The sequence below is a fragment of the Oreochromis niloticus genome, linkage group LG22 (genome assembly GCF_001858045.2).
Source record: "Oreochromis niloticus isolate F11D_XX linkage group LG22, O_niloticus_UMD_NMBU, whole genome shotgun sequence".
NCBI lineage: Eukaryota > Metazoa > Chordata > Actinopteri > Cichliformes > Cichlidae > Oreochromis > Oreochromis niloticus.
Window position 1 is genome coordinate 6510383 of NC_031985.2, and position 17567 is coordinate 6527949.

General features: G+C 39.7%; 1 protein-coding gene across 1 annotated transcript; it reads right to left on the minus strand.

Moving 5' to 3' along the window:
- Positions 1-9429: 9429 nt before the first annotated feature.
- Positions 9430-15800, minus strand: LOC100711058 (serine/threonine-protein kinase SBK2). Its single transcript, XM_003452726.5, has 5 exons — positions 15517-15800; positions 12164-12308; positions 11878-12080; positions 11574-11735; positions 9430-11354 (listed from the first exon to the last, which is right to left on the minus strand). Exons 1-5 carry the CDS (start codon positions 15520-15522, stop codon positions 10731-10733), a joined length of 1140 nt encoding a protein of 379 aa, XP_003452774.1. The 5' UTR covers positions 15523-15800; the 3' UTR covers positions 9430-10730.
- Between the last annotated feature and the right edge of the window lie 1767 nt (positions 15801-17567).

Below are 17567 nucleotides of genomic sequence, written 5' to 3' on the forward strand. Positions count from 1 at the left end.
AGGGAGGCAGGGTACACCCTGGACAGGTCACAAGTTTGTTGGACAACCATTCACACTCACATTCACACCTATAGACAACTGAGAATTATCAATTAACCTACCCCCACTAACTGCATGTCTTTGGACTGTGGGAGGAAGCCGGAGTACCCGGAAAGAACCCACGTACTGCATTTCCTTTCCTGTAAAGTTGCAAGTGCGTGTTTAATTTTCCTGTGATCAGTCTTGCTGGTAAAACAAAGGTTTTTCACACTTGCAGGTGTCTAATTCACCACAGCAGTAGGTGTTTAGTCCTTATAATCTGGCTGCGTAGCATAGAATCATAAGTCATAACCACCAGTGGGACGTATTTGGGTCACTGGGAGGCAGCAACCACCAGAGATGTGTCACATGGGGGTTAGTAGGTGATATGTTGGCCTTCGAAACAAAGCAGGAAGTCAGTGGTCACAGAGAGGCAGCCCGAGGAAGTCCTGCTGTTGCATCATATTTTAGACTCTTTTAAAGTTCAGTTCATGTTCATGATCTGTTTGTGTCCTCTTTAGCACCTGACTACCGTAAAGACAAAGTCACCCAGAGTTCTGGCCTAAAATCATACAAGTCATCTCCTGCTTCAGAAAGACTGAGTTACTGCAGCTCAGAAAATACTCTCCCTTCTCATTGCTGGCTCTGAAAAAATGATCAGCTAATCCTGGATTAATATTAGAAGCAATGCAGACTTGCAGTGCGATCTGTGTGAGCTTATATACGCAGGTGTGTGTCTTTCTAAACAACCATGTGTCCAAATGATTCACTTTGCCACAGCTTAATGATAACTAGAGCCCAACATGATGGACCTGATAGCAACTTTCACAATAAAGAGTCTAAATGACGGATTTAAGTTTATGATTTCTTAGAAATGTGCAAAAAAACCAACAAAAAATGAATGAAAGGCAGGTGGGTAGTATTGCATGTAAAGTTAGGACCATAAATATTTGCACAGAGACAACTTTTCTCATTTTGGTTCAGTACATTATCACAATGAATTTCAATGAAACAACTGAGACGCAGTTGAAGTGCAGACTTTCAGCTTTAATTCAGTGGGTTTGTGAGGGTGCGAAGAAGCAAAGCCCAATCTAGCCTTTCTATTCCTGAGGCTTATGATTGGCTTGTACCTTGCAGTGAATCCTCTGTATTTATGTTCATGCAGTCTTTGATATCGATACACCTACCTCCTGGAGTGTTGTTCAGTTGGTTTGTTGTTGTAAAGGGGTTTCTCTTCACCATGGAAATGATTCTGCGATCATCCACCACTGTTGTCTTCCGTGCATGCCCAGGCCTTTTTGTGTTGCTGACTTCACCAGTGTTTCTGTCTTTCTCAGCATGTACCAAACTGTAGATTTTTCTACTCCTAATATTGTAGCAATTTCTTGGATGGATTTTTTTCTGTTTTCACAGCTCACGAATGTCTTGTTTCACCTGCATGGAGAGCTCCTTTTTTCCCAAAATGTATTAAAAATGTTATGTTATTCAGGAACTATGTGCTCTCACTTGCACATTTACAAACTGCTCAACTATATTTTTTGTGGAACCTGAGATCAAACTTGACCTTCAATCACTGATAATGCTACTGCACATAGGCTACAAACATTTTCTTTACATAAACATAGTGCTGAATTTATATAGAGCATTTTAATGTTTTCTCCACTGCTCTCTGCCATCGCTCTCATATTATGAACTCTGCATGAAGCTAGTTAGGGAGACAGTTGTAGCAGAAGTGAGAAATATTGCGTAAGGTGACCTCATTGAGTAGGAGCTTTTAGCTCTGCTGACAGACAGAAAAAGAGAGCAACAGACAGCTGGACAGACAGACTGCTGGTCTCCTCCGAGCTTCATTAGGAACACGATTCATCTTCCTCTGATTTTGTTGTCACCCCATTTTGGCCTCTGAGGTCATTTTTGGTGTCTTTTTTCACTAAAGCTGCACCAGCACTGAACACGTGCAAGCACAGGTGTGAAGGCCTGAAATTTGTATGTGAGGATGCATGTTTACGTGCATGTGTGTTCTTGTGCAAACTTGTTTTGAATGTGTTAAATGAGACCTGGGTGTGGACTAAGTGTGTTTGTGTGCACATAGTGAAGAATGGTGAGAGGCTGTTGACTTAAAGATGGTTTTAAAGGGCTGTTTGAGGTTAAAGGTTAAAGTTAATTTCAGGTTTAGGTTAATAAAGAGAGTTCCCACAAGAAGATCAACATATGTATATGTGAGTAAATCCAGCTCCTTTTTCTGATCTGGGTCACCTCATGCTCTGTAACATCTCTCTATCACACTACACAGAAATTCTGGGCTTTCATTATATTTGTTATCCCTGCATTCTCACTAAAGATTTAGTTTCACTTTCCAGAGAACCTCCTTATCTCTATCACAAGTCTGATTAGGGATCAAATTTAACAGGTCACTCGTGACTCTGATGTGTAATGTTCATTACTCTCAACACTGAAACTTCTGATAAAAACTTGTTTTTGTTCCTTTCTGACGCCTATAAACCCTGCAGGTTCTCACGTACTTTAAACACACAATAGTAATGAAAGTCGTCCTTTGGGACAAATTAAAATTTTGACTTTTAATGGTGATCTGTCCCTGTGGCTTCTGGTGCTATCACAGGTGCTGTCAAACCACTGGAAGACATCTGAAAATCATAAATGTCTGTTCGACAACATCTGCAAAACAAATCTCCCGGTGAGCACAGAGGTCATTAGTGTTTGTCTACCAAATGTGCCATCTGACCCAGGTGTGTTGTTGCTGCAAGAGTAAAGTCACTGGCAGGTAAACTGCCCATCTGGAGCACTGGGACACGTTTTTTTTCTCTGGCCTGGGGGTGATTTGGCCATGAACAGTCAGTTAAATACTGATGTTATTCTCGTGCACAATATCCCAGCAATATTTGTTCTTTTTGTACAGTTATAGTTACAGACTCTCTCTACCTCCCTGCACAATCCTTATACCTACCCTGTTATGTAAATAATCCACAAAATCCACAATCTTTTCAATGACTGCAGAAAAAATGACAGCTTTAATGATGCATTTACGACAGAGTCTGTGAAACCAGTCTGGTGCAGCTCACTCAGACAGACTAACTGAACAGCCAGCTGGACTTGAGTCTAATCTTAGCCTAGCATCACCTTCAAGAGCACACTCATCAGCACTCCATAAAAAAATACACAAGTACTTTATTTCTTGGCTCAGGGATGCAATTTAAAGAATCCAAAGCCTGTTCCTGGAGGCGATCTCGCAGTCAACATGTACCCATTAGAGGAGATCGGTTTGCCTCCTTCAGATCCAAATGAGGTTCAAGTGTACATTTAAATTCTGCTCTGAATCTCTTGTCTCAGCACATATGAGTTTCCTTTAAAGTCAGCCACAAAACAACAGTGCAGTGTCTTTTTTGTTTTCATTTTTGTTTGTTTGTTTGTTTGTTTGTTTGTTTGTTTGGGACACGCTCTGCTCCACCAAACAAATGCCAATTCTACGTCAGCATGGTATGAGGTGAAGTCTGGAACAGTGAAGTGGCTTCATTCAGAATCAGAAGAACAAAAAACTTTTCAAAATCATTAACTGGCCTCAGCTGTCCTCATTCAGGCATCTCAGTGAAAACATCGAGACAGACACATGATCAAGGAACTATTACGGTCACATAAAAAGTGTGTATATTTATATTTAATCTTTAAAATGCTTCTAGCTAAAGCTGTAAACACAGCAGAGTTGGACCCTTGACCACAGCCCAAGGCAAACGTGTCCAAGTGTCCAAACACAACGACCGTTGTTTAAGGAGATGTTTGACAATTATTTAGATATAGCACTCATGTTTAGTAGCAAAGTTTCTATCAAAATGTAAAACGATATTTGTCCAAATTTGAACAATTTCCCTGATATTTTTCCTATTCTTACTATAAGTCCTACTGGCTGCAGAACTGGAGTGAAGCTGCTCCCACAGGAAAAACGGCTGAAGGAAGATTTTAGCTGCTTGTTTCCAGGAAAAGTTTCATCTGTAACTTTTCAGTTAAATTAACAAGCATGATGAAAATGAAACTTAATGAAACTGGATAATATCAATGTTAAAGAGAGCCAAAGTGAAACAAACAGATGAATATGGTGACATTTGTATTACATCTAAAGATCCAGACTAAGGAGTGAGCTGTTCTCTGGTTGGGGCTCATACTTTTTGTGAGGTGTTTATTTGGTACATGTATAGTTTTTGAGCCCAGAGTCTGTGTGAAGTTTTTTGCCTGCAGTTTTTCATATTTCCAGCTGCACAGCTGTAATTGAAATACCAGCAGTGATGGGAATAACGGCGTTACAAGTAACGGCGTTACTAACGGCGTTACTTTTTTCAGTAACGAGTAATCTAACTAATTACTATTCCTATCGTTACAACGGCGTTACAGTTACTAACAAGGAAACGCGGTCCGTTACTATTTTTCAACAAACAGACGGTTGAAGCTGTGTTCAGCTTACCGCATGTTATATCAGTTGCACGGAAGTAGCTGTAAGTAATCTGGACGCTACAGCTTTAAGCAGCTGCGCGCTCCCGCGGATGGTAATCACGATCGCTGTCTAGCACAACACCTGGAGCTAAGGAGGCAAAACAATCGCATGAGTGCTGCTGTTTGACTGAGGAAGAATAAAGTAGTCGTGGTAAGTCAATCACATGACCACTTAAAGACAAAGCAACAAGGTGCCAGTTTTTAAATTGTGTTGATAGGCCACGTAAAACCAGAGTCATGATAAACAATATATACGCTGCGTTTTTTCATCAATTTTTTCCTCATGTTAGCGCTAGCAAGCACTCTCTGCTTATGAGCAATAAAACAAAACAAACAAAAGTTTTAGGAGTGACGGCGAGAGAAAGAGAGAGAGAGAAAGAGAGAGGGAGAGAGAGAGAGAAAGAGAAAGAGAGAGAGCAGAAAAAGAGAGAGAGCAGAAAAAGAGAGAGAGCGAGTTTTGAGATGTGAGATTTGTGATGTTTAGCGTGTTTGGAGTGTGTGGTTAATGTGTTGTCTTGTGTAGTTAGTGTGTAGTGTTGTGGATAGTTTTGTGTTGTGTGTCAGAACAATGAGGCGACTGCTGTCTCCAGGTAGAAACGGAGGTGATACACCTGCTGCTGTCAGACCTGCAGGTATCAGGCTGTGATGTTCTCCTTTATAGTGGACAGAAATGATTTTTTTGGAGTGGCACAAATAATTTATGTGGCATCTTACTGAATGCAGAACAGCTGATTGTTCTTTAAATAGTTTGAAATGGTTATTTAAAAAAAGGGTAAAAGGTAAATGGATGCAAATAACTTTGTTGTTTGCAAAACTTGTGCATAGGATTTTAAAATTGACAATTAATATTTGCATTTGAAGTTATGAAATATGATTCATTAAACATGTTTATGGTTGTTACAGTAAAAATATAACTTTTTCTACTGTGATTTTATGTTTTTTGTCTGATTTTAGATCAATTCTGGTTATACAGTATGACAAAATGAGAACATAACTGTAAATTCAGGCACGTGAGGTTGCGCTAAAAAGGATGATACCAAACAAGGCAAAGTAAATAGTTTTTAAAGGTAAAATGTGGAGAGAAAATCAAGAGTAGTAAAAAAATGGCCAATTATACCCTGGACGCCAGAGGGTTAAACGTTCTTTGTTTTTTTTTTAAGTAACGTAATAGTTACTTTTCCAAGTAATTAATTACTTTTAGAATATTGTAACTCAGTTACTAACTCAGTTACTTTTTTGAAGAAGTAACTAGTAACTATAATTGAATTACTATTTCAAAGTAACTTGCCCAACACTGAATACCAGGTACTGCACAGGGCTACAGTATGCTGCTGCATATTTTCGTTTTTTTCTGTTTCTCATTTGTACTGTAGCCACACAAAACACAGCAAGTTTTTTTTTAAATTCAGTTTCTCAATTATTGATTTTTTAATTGCTTCCTTAAACTTATACGGTACATTTAATCTGCAGTCTTGTCGGCTTGTTAGATAAATACACAGTCATGCATACTGTCACACAATCTTGGCATACTTCACATAGCGTTAATGCAACATATCAAGTGAAATGTCAGAAGTTTGGATTGGAGCAGGTCTCAGGCCACCGGCCACGTCTGGCCCGCCCCGAGGCCTTTGGCCTTCGAGAGTGTGATACGATCATCAAACTGTCTCTCCTTAACGAGCTCACTAATTCACGAGTCCTGGCACGGCGAGGTTTATAAGATAACTAACAAACTGCTGCTCCTTGCGGATGATCTCTTCATTTAACTATGCTTCTTGGTTTAATCTACCTGAAACTGGATGTTAGGGTGATTCAGGTATTGCTGGGGTCAGAGCTTAAAGGTCAAAGGTTAAAAGATTAGTGACTTTTTTGATTTGAAATTTTCAGAGAAACCTGAACCAGCAACTTAGCTGGATGATTTTCATGCTAGTGATGTCTTTCTATGATGAAGAAATATTTGCACCTGTAAGTTTGTTCACACAGTTCATGACTTTAGAATCTCAGCTTTTCAGGAATGAGAGAAACCATCCAGCTTTATTTTTAGTCTCATGGCCATGTGTGCTTTAGTTTATCCAACTGATGTGGAAAGGATTTGACAAGCAAACTCTCAACTGAATTAAAGATATGATCATGACTAAAAATACATTTACAAGGTATCATCAGGTGAAACACGATCGTAGCTGTGTGTGCTGTGTAGAGATGATACATGCGGGTTTGCTACTGAGGGCTCTGAAGGGGGCACTCGAAGAACAATATATTATTTCTACAATAAACTTCATTGTGGAAGCAGCTGTTCTTTTAACTATAGATGAGAACTAATTAGCCTTGAAGTTGTTTCCAGTCCTAAAAGGGCAGAGTTGTGGTCAGTGGTGTAGGTGGTTAAAGAGTAAATGCAAAGCAGAAGAAAGATGAAAAGGCCTCAAAACTGAGAAACAGGAGAATGCAGTTTGGAAACGCTTCAGATAAAGCATCAATGTCATCTGTGCATCTGTTTCCTCTAAAACTGCATTCTAACCAATCACCAGTGGGGTCTCTGGCTTCCAGCCACAGATGACAGCGATGAGCTCATCACAGTGTGGTGCACCACACAGAGGGAAAGACGCCAAGTAAAATTTAAAAAAGCCACACAAAAATTCTTCTTTATTGAATTTTTTGTTGTCAAAGATAACATCATAAAGATGACAGATAACCAGAAAGTTTGGTAAACCTATGTCTGGTTAAAACGGTATTTTTCCATTAAATAGCACAGCTGCTTTCTCAAGTTTTTCCATGGAAACTCTGGGGTTCCATGGAAAAGCTGTGGGCCAAAAGCAAGCTTACTTTCATGCTAGTGCATCTTTTATTCTCAAAGAGAGTGAAAGGTACAAAAAGAACCTTCTCTTGTTTTTGATTTCACCTCTGCTTGTCATTTATGACTGCAGGTTTTTATTACACCTGGCAGCGGTTCGGCATTCTGCGGTCAGCCACAGCACCTCCCGCTCTCCCTCTCCTCTCACACTCTGAAAGCTGCTGACTTTCACTTTTCCACAGATGTGTCAAAGATACAGTAGCTGGCTTTGTCACCTTCTGAGCCAGAGAAATGGACACGAGAAGTTCCAGTGAGCAGAAATAAGCCTGTATCATTCAGTTCCAACTGTGAAAATGATAGAAGAGTATCTGTTAGTGGAGAAATTATGATTTTAAGTTGGACTCTCACAGAGGGTGGAACCAAAATAATATATCCAGTTTATTTTTATTATGTTCAGTTTGCAGATAAAGCAGTTTTGGTAATGGGATTGTATTTCTTGTGTTGCATATGATCTCCCCCTGTATCTGAAACAGCATCATGCAGGTGAATTTAAATATAAATATAAACCAAAACATTAGCCAAATGTTCCAAAGATGTACCAAAACCACAGTGATTTTATACTTAGCTGGTAAAACATATCTGTGAAGTGGAAAACAAATATACAGGTATGATGCTTTCAGTGCCTGTGCAGCAGAACCTTCATTATTCCAATAAATGAGGAATTTTAGCTCAAATCACTGCTCAGGAGCTTCAGCTCTGCGGTGTTGGTGGGTTTCCTCACATAAGCTGCTCCCATCAAATCCTTCCACAACATTTTTGGTGGATTAAGGTCAACACTTAAACCTGGTCATTCAAAAATATCACCATACATTCTTCGGTGGCAGAAGCTGTGTGCTAATTTTCTAAGCTTTTCTAAGCTAATTTTCTTGCTGTCTCTCATGGTTTGGTTCACAGAAAGATATCCTGACATTTTCATTTGAAGTATTATTCAAAAATGCATTGCTCCATCAAAGATGGTGAGTCGTCCTGACCCCAGTGTAGCTAAACAGACCCAAACAAAGACACTATTATGCAGGAATGCAATGTTTTCTCATCTCCAAACATTTTACATTCAATGCCAAAAGTTCTGTTTTAGTCTCATCTGAAACGTTCAAACAGATGTTTGGCAGGTCCAGGTTATATTTAGCAAACTACAGATTTAGACCAGCTGCACATTATTCCTCATTAACATGAACATTAGCAGACATAAGAGGATTTTTTTCCCTTTCCCTAAAGTTGCCCCCTTTACTACCTTTTTGACTTTTATGATTTCCTAATACATGCCTTACTCTCTGAGGGATATTTGTTGTTTAATCGCTCATTTGATGGTTAAAAGTGTTTTCTTGTGTTTGTAAATAATCTGTCAGACTGTGGAGTTTAGTGTGATGAACAACAATAACTCTCTTTCTGTGGTCCTCAGAAATGGAGTCAGACTCTGATGGATCCCACTGCTCTTCAGATAAAATAGGAGCATCCATTCACACCTTTCATGGACTGAAAACACGTGAAGGACTTAAAACCAACTGCCAATTCTTGAGGTTCATAGACCTTTGGTACTCACAAATGACCAGCTATATATTTTTGTCACATGTTTTATTGTCACTGGGTCTCCTTTGTGTCCTATCTATGTGTTTGAGTAAGAGTTGTATGTGTTTCGGTCATTACTTTTCTGTCTCAGTTGTCAGTCCATGTTTGGTGAAGTTCACTGTGTCTGTGGTGAAACTGACCTCTGTGTTAAAAGTCCAGCTGATTGCACTTGCAGGAGAAAGTATGACCGCGTGCGATCCGGCTGCACTGTGGTGCTGAGGGGTCAGAACTGTGGGCCGCGGCACATACTCAGTGCCGAAAGGTTGTAACGACAAATTTACAACCAGGGCCCTATTTTTGAAAACACGTTGGGAAGCTTTCCAGCTGATCCTTACCGTGTGTGTCTGTGAGCGTGTGCATGTGCATGTGTGGTATATAATCTTACTAGAACATTACTGAGATATGATCCAATCAGTGCATACATGTTAGGTCAGCATGTTTAAAATCCTCAAAAATGCGTATAATTGTAAAACAACATACATTCAAATAAAATGGTCATATATAAAAATAATTTTATTACATTAAAAGTATACTTTATAAACAATATATCATTATACAGCTACATTCACAAATACAGAAGTATTTACACAGTCTCAGTAAGGTATTGCACTGTTATCATTATTATGTATAATAATTTTTATATTTTATAATGTTTTAAAATACAAAATAAAACAAAATTAGTCTTTTGGTTGTGCATAAAATGCCACACATGAGCTGCCAAGAGCTTAGTGATAGCTAATAACAATAATAATGAGTTACATTAGCTAAAATTTGTAAGCATCTTATGGCATAAAAGTGCTATTAAAGTGTTAATATATATTATTACTTTCAGAAAACGTTTTTTTTTTTTTTAAGCCAAAACTAAACAGTCAAAACCCCCTCTGTGGTCTAAAGTGGACCTCAGAGGTGTTTATGACTTGGCTCTGCTGCAGTCTATTTACAGTTCATAGCCTGCTATGATGTATTTTACTCTCTGAAATCTAGAGTCAAATACAGATGCAGTGCCCTGCAGAACGTATCGCATGTGATCATTACACACTACACACACTAGTTACACACTAGTTAATGCAAATAATCTTCATACCTACAGCTGTTTCTAGACTGGTCATTTTAAATGTTGGTTAAAGTAAATATTTTTCATCTATTTGACGTGAATCAAGCAGCTGTTAGACTTCCTCACTAACCGACAGTTTCCCAGAAAGCAAATTCCCCATAAACCGTGGAGTTTTGTTTTAACAAGGGGAATTTTTCCAAAGTTGTTTTCTTAATGTTTAGAGCTTAAACATGTGGGAGGTGATTTTTTTTTCTTCTTACACATCGACCACCTGCTTCCTTTCCCTTACACAACCTGATGGCTCACAGTTAAATGTAATAGCAGCTTACCTCAGTATTGGCCATAGTGCAGAATTTTTTTGTGTTAATCTATGCAACAGAAACACAGAAAGCAATAGCATCTATAAAGCAGTAATGTACAGTTACAAAATTAACTTGTGAGTAATATAAATCGTATGTGCTCAACTTTCAAATTTAATTTCTATTCAGTTCATTTTTTATAGTGGGCATTCACAACAAAAGTTGTCTCAAGGTGCTTTGTAATTACAGTGAAGACTCCACAGTGTCGGAGGGAGAACCCCAATGATCCCCTGTAAGTCAGCACTTGGCGAGAGTAGGGAGCAAGAACTCCTTTTAACAGGAAGAGATCTCCAGGAGTGTGAGGCTTTTGTCAGGTTAAAGTGAAGACAGAAAAGAGCATAGAAAGACATTTGTCTCTTTCAGCTTACTTTTGGTAGACTTTGTTAACTTAACGCTCTCCCCTCCCCTCCATCTCTTTCATGTTTCTGATCCCTCCTTTCCCTCTACTCTTCTTACGCTCCTTCTCCAGCCTCACCCTCTCTTTCTCCATCATCCATTCTCCTCCCAGGTAACTCAAAGCCTCATCAGGTTTCCCACGAAGCTGTGGCCGTGGGTTGAGGAGTGACTGGAAAAAGGAACAGGCCAAATGGGTGAAACATGCAAACTGGGGAGCTTTGGGAATGTGGTTCTTCTTTTCCAGTCCAGCATCATCCAGATCCTGCGGGCTCTCTGTTTGTGGCTCAGCCCACACGTCCAGTTCATCGTTGGGGCTTTTACTTCTTTCAAACCACTCTTGATATTTTAGGTATGAGTGGCAGTCGCTGGCTGTTTCAGCCCAGGGGTGGCTGCCGGTAAGCATGGCGTATGTCAGGATGCCCAGCGCCCAGCTGTCTGTACTTGGCTCCACGGAAACCCAAACTCTCTTTTTCTTCTTCTCTTCACCAACCTTGATGCCATCATTTCCATCAGTTATATTGCTGCTGTCATTATTTCCTCGAGCAATCTCAGCCTCGGGGGTGCAGTAAGGAGAATTGTACCAGACTTCTGGGATCCTGGTTCCCCTGGACTTTACCTGGGTAAATATTGATTTGCCACATTTAGACTGATAATGGATGCAAATATGGATAAATTAGATGAAATATGCCATAAGTCTTGTGCAGAACACATCTGAGCCATAGGCAGCTGCTTTTACTTGGTTTTCTTCTGTGTCATATCTTAGCGAACAGCTTGTTAATAGACCTGCCAGCTAGATGCGATTGTTATATATATTAGTTTTGTCCTTTATACTGACCATGCCAAAGTCTCCCAGTTTGACCCAGCGGCAGGCAGAGTCACAAAGGAAGACGTTTTCTGGTTTGAGATCTCTGTGGACAAAACCAAGAGAGTGCAGGTGGGAAAGTGCACCACACAGTTGAGACACCACCCGCTGACAGCAGTCCTCCTCCATACCAAGCTACAGAACAAGCGGAGAAGAAGAAGATAGAAATATAAAATAATTATTTCAAAGTCTAATGAGACAAATTATCTTCCAAACATAAATACAGTGTGAGCTAAATTGTTCAGGAATCATAACTCCTTCATTAAAATCTTTATACCTCAGGTATGATGACTTCGTACAGATCACCGAAGAGGCTGGCTTGCTGAGCGAAGATGTAGTGTGATGGTGTGGAATAGGCTATTCCCAGAGCTCTGGTCAGGGATGGGTGAGTACAGAACGACAGGGAGAGGTTATACTCCCTCAGGAAAGAGAACAGAGAAGTAGAGTCACGAGGGAAGAACTTCAGAGCCATCGGAGTACCTGAAAGATCCAAAGATACTGTATTGATGTAGGTGTGTTTTTAGGGGGTCTCGAAGCCATAATGTGTTTGTTTAGTTCCTCACCTCTCTTTCTGTGTACAGCCAGCATAACTTTTCCATACGAGCCTTCACCCAGCAACTTCACGACCTTGAAGTGCTCCGATGTGTCCATTGAGTTCAGAGACTGAGCCGTCAGATGACACATCTCATCCAAAAGTTTTGCGGCAGCCTGGACAAATAAAGACAGAGTACTGGAATTACACCACTGCTGTTCCAGTTTATAACCATAATGGTTTGAGGGGGGGTTTGGAGCATAAATTCTATACGACCTTTGCCTATCCCAAGCAGCTTTCTTAGACCAGCATGTAATCAGTCATGACAGGATGACAGTTTTCTTTTAAAACTTCTATTCATTCCAAGAATGATCTGACCATTTCTACTGTCTAAGAATTTTTAAACATACATATTAGTTAGTCTTGTAATTGAGTGTTGGTGGTTAATTTAAAGCCCACATCTAATTGAATAGGGATGGTGAGATAACAAAACATTTAACCAGTATAGACTGACTGGTCAAATCCAATAAAAAAAAAAGCTTCACTAAAATGAAACTAAAAATGTTTTTTTGTGTTTATACTCCTCCTATACTCTGACTACAAAGCTCCACTTTGTAGAGGTGTCGATGTGACAACATGATTGGCTAATATGGTTCCTGTTTAACAGGTTGTGTGTCCTTAGGGAGCAGGGATTGTTTCCTCTCATAGGTCTCTATTCATGAGTGCCATGTCTTTGGCTTTGTTGATACAAAGCTTAATGGGTGGGAATGTGAGAAACCTGCATAATAGGATTTCTAGGTAAGTAATGTCCCTGTGTAAAAGCAGGCTGAATAAGCAGGTTTCTTATATGTCATGTAAGCAGATGATGGTGACAAGACTCCACACTATTTATTGATATCATACTACTGACTTCCTAAAATATTTCTTTTCTGAACTGAATCCCTCGTAGCTCTTTGGAATGTAACACCACCATTGCAGGGATGATTGTCGTCATGGTGATGCTGGCAATACTCGTTCATGGGTATAAACATGTCTGTTAATAGCCTTGTTAAATCCCCACACACAGTCACACACAGCACTGTTTTGTTTGGTCTGGTGATGTTTCCACTACAGCTGGCACCCTCGGGCCTGGGTTAGTTTGGATTAACTGTCACTGTACGCATCCAGACACAGGGAGCCGCTCATTACAGCTCATCAGTGAACAGCTCAGAGCCGTCAGTGTGCTGCACACAGAGGCCATGAACCCTCACTGAGGCTTTGTTCACACTAAGAGAATGAATCAGATCATTTTGGACAGATTTGCTCATCAGGTACCTAAATTTTTCTGCCCATAAAATTTGGTAATTTTACCCTTATTTGTCTTTAATTTCATAAAAGGGCCCCAAGAAAGAGTTACATTAGAAATGTACCTTATTTTTAATCATTTGCACCAAATTAAGTTTGCGGTAAGTTTCCATTTTAAAGAACTGAAGATTATAACTTTGGCAAAATTCCAAGTGCCTTCCTAAAATTAAACCTCCCATGCTTTTTGATAGCTATCAAAAATAAAAAAAGAAATAAACTGTTGCAACATCAGTGGGTGTCATTTTATGCTTTACATGCCAACTCTCTAATCCGCCTCCACTGGGTGGTTTGGGTGGAAACTGAACTCTAACCCTCTGAGTGTCTGTGTAATGCCCAGATTACTAAACTGTCAGAGATAAATGGCAGGACCATTTGATCCTTTGCAGCAGTTTATATGTAATTTGTCAGGTAAACAATTCAGTTAAATGATTTTTATATAGTTCCAAATTACAACAACAGTCACCTCAAGGTGCTTTATATTGTAAGGTAAAGACAAAAATACAGAGAAAACCCCCAATAATCAGACAAGACACCCTGTGAGCAAGCACGTGTCGACAGTGGGAAGGCAGAACCTCTGGTGCAACCAGGATCAGTAAATTGTTTGTGACTTTTTAAAAATATAACATCTTCGTTATTGTGGCTCTAATAAGTATTAAAACACACAGTATAGATTTTAATATGCTTCTTTTATCTCGAAATATGAAGGTACATGGTTTAACTGAAGAGCAGTGATCATGTAGAAGATTCCTGCTCAGATAACGGGGAAAAATCCAAAGTTTGCCATTAGTGAGACTAAATGCAAAGAGGCAGTTAAGACGATGTCTAAGGAGCAGCATAGCTGATGGCCTTGGAGGTCAGAAGGATGTAAGATGAAGTCAGGATCAGTTTCAGCCTGATGAGAACAACTCCAGCAGCTCTCAGTGGGATGCCGGGCTCAGGGCCCACGTGAGATGAGACAAACACAAAGCTGGACCAGTAGTAACTGATGTGTGTGTCTCAGAGATGAATGACCTGGTGATGTCCTCTACATGAAAATGGATCTCTGGGGACCACAAAGCACTTATGAAGATAAGATGTTCTTTCTGTGCCTTTTAATGTGTCTGTGTGTTTCTTCACCTTAGCAGAACCAGAGACTGACACATGAAATGTGCAAACCACCACACTATAACAGCTTTGGCAATCATTTTAGGGTTCAAGCTTTACAGCATTAAGATTAATAACAAAGGATGCATAAAGTCCGAAATAATCATACTTTACAGAGTGTAGTGTATATCTCTATGTTTGTTCCCAAACTCATATATTACTGCTTCAATCTTGAAGAAATTAAGCCTATAAGCTACTTAGGGTACCAAGATTTGTAGCATTTGTGTGGTAATAAAAAATATTTACTTCAATTATAAAGTACTGTTTGTCCAAATGCACGTTATATGTACATTGTACTGACCACCAGAGGGTGTAACTGTTAAGAACCGGCCAGTTTTTGACCATTACTGGCATAAAAGGCATTGCTGCGAATGATGGGTGTGGTCGTTGTACTCATACCTCTGCTCAAAATCACATTTTGCAGTAATTTAGGAATTAAGCTATTTGGGTTTATGATCCGCATGTTGATCAACATTTACAAATAATAGAAAACATGAGTAAAACAATCACTGTAAATAGCTGATGCTGAAATGAGCCATACTATAATGTGGCCATTACCATAGCATCACTTTTTACAGTTTACATGGTCTTATTAAATTTCTAATGGTTCCAAATTCTTATGAAATATATTTTCTTTAAAATTCTCAACGCTAATTGGGCCAAGTTTGATGGGCTCGTCATATTAATGCACATACAGTTTTACCTGTGAGTGCAGTGAGCATTGTATCCAGTTACTCTATTTAAATTATTTTTAAATGGTTGGATGAGCCAATGTATTTTTTTAATTAGGTTTTCCAGAGGTAATTTGGGTTTGATTGGTCCAGGTTAGGACAAATCAATAATTAAAATATCTCGTTTGTCCTTGTTACACAGGATACTTCTCCGGCTCTGACTTACCGTCATGTTGCTGCAGTTGTTCAGTTCAAAGTCAGTGATCCAAAGCTACGTTCTCCTCTTCATTTAGCAGGTGCACCAGCTGGGAGAGCCTCCACGCCGAGCCTTCTTTCCACCAAAATGCAGAATTGTCACTTTGCAGCAGGCAGAGTTTGGTTGTAGTCTGCACTCAGTCAGGAAAACCCTTCGACTGGATTGCGAGAGGCTTTCATGGCTGCTGCTGCTGCTACAACCTTTATCCCAAAGTGATCTGTCCTCACCTCCCCTCCTCCTCGTGTCCTCTCTTATTGCAGTGAAAGGCGGATCCTGAAGGGTGTCATGCATGTTTGTGTGTGTAGAAGACCGTATGTTACCTCCAACCTGTCATTATTTGGGTTTTGAGTCTGTTGACCTGTGTTTTGGCAACACGTGAGAACTGGCTGGTTTTGGACCAGTTATCTCTGTTGAACATTTCACACATTTTACATTTGAGACTCATTTGACTTAAAACATGTTTAATTGCTAAAAACATGACTCTCTATGAAATAATCTTTAGGGTACATGGTCATAGAAATAAAGTTAAGAAACAGAAATTTGTAAAAAGTATGGCACATCTTAAATGGCTTTTGTTATCTGCTAAAGAATAAAAGTTGGTGGTTTGACAATAGACAACTGCAGCAAAGCCAATGGAATTAGTCTGGATCTATCCAGGGTATAGTCCCCACCTCATGACTTAAGCTGGATAAATGGTTAAGAAAATTGATAGGTGATCAATTCAAAGAAAAAGTCTCACTTAATATGGCACTCAGTCTGATACAATCTATTACTGCTGAGATTGGAATGCAAATATCTGAGATCTGATATTTATTTTCAATGCCAAAGCTGGAGTGGTGCATTTTTCAGTGCTTTCTACACCACACCTCAGCGCCACCTAGCAATGGTAGACCTGCATACTTTCAAAAAGGAGCGCTAGCTTGGAAGAGCATGGAAGGAGAAAGTACAAACCCCCACAAAAATCTGTTGCTCTCAAAGGAAAATGTAGTCGACAGTTGGATTCTTTTCCTCATGCAGTCGTGTTAGGATCAGCACTCATTGGGAAGCATTTATTGCGCTTACAGTAATGTATTGAGTTGTTTTCAGCTCCCACACGTAACTGTGGTCTACTCTTCTTGTGCAGATGTGGTGACGCAGAGGACATGAAACATATGAGACTACATTCCTGTAATGACCCAAATATTTTATATTGCTTAGATCGTGGGGCTTTGGGATTTTAAATCAACAAATGTCATTCAAAAAAAGCTGAAGAATCTTTATTCAGCCTGTTTCTAATCTGTAGTATGATCAGCATGTCTTTCTTGTTCCTTCCCTCTTTTTCTTTTTTCTCTTTCATCTTAAATATTCACCAGCTGCTCTGAACATTGACTTGTAAACACCAGTGAAGTGTCCTCTGGCACCAAGATGAAGAGCATTTTATCAGCTCATAGTAATCTATGAGGAACTAAACCAAACTGAACGTTGGTGTCATATTTTTTAATGGTACCAATAAAACTAAAACTTTTTAAAATCAGCATATTGTTGTTTTGGTTATTCCCTCCTCTGCTGGTCCCTTGTTGCCCCGTTGGTCACCAAGTCAACACATTAGCACACATCATACACATACAGTCACGTCTTTCTTTGACTCTCTCTAGCTCTATATCCAGTGAAAGGATTCTCCTGTAACACCCAGACCCCTTGTGATTTCACTGATCCTGCTCTCAGCTGCTACCAGCCACCACAGTCCACACATACTGGACAACTGCAGTGTTCCTCTGGAGGCCTCATATTAGTTACAGTGAAAGTCTGTCTGTGGGTGAGATCATCTATCTGTGCCTACATGTCAACACGCTCATATGCAATCCTCATTATGCAAGCAACACGGTGTCACTCCAGTTCAGGGTTACAGGTCGCAGCTGAACAGTGGCAGTCGGTACATTCCCCTCATGTGTCACCCGGACTTGTGTGGACACTTTTAACCTCAGCTATTTAAAAATTTTAGCATTCCACTGACATGTGTGGCATTTTAGTGTTTTCTACTC

Excerpts from the sequence above, each read along its gene's own strand:
- LOC100711058 (XM_003452726.5), bottom strand. Across the intron at positions 11,736-11,877 it reads ACGAAGTCATCATACCTGAG|CTTGGTATGGAGGAGGACTG; the intron begins GTATAAAGATTT and ends CTTGTTCTGTAG. Across the intron at positions 11,355-11,573 it reads AACTGGGAGACTTTGGCATG|GTAAAGTCCAGGGGAACCAG; the intron begins GTCAGTATAAAG and ends ATATTTACCCAG.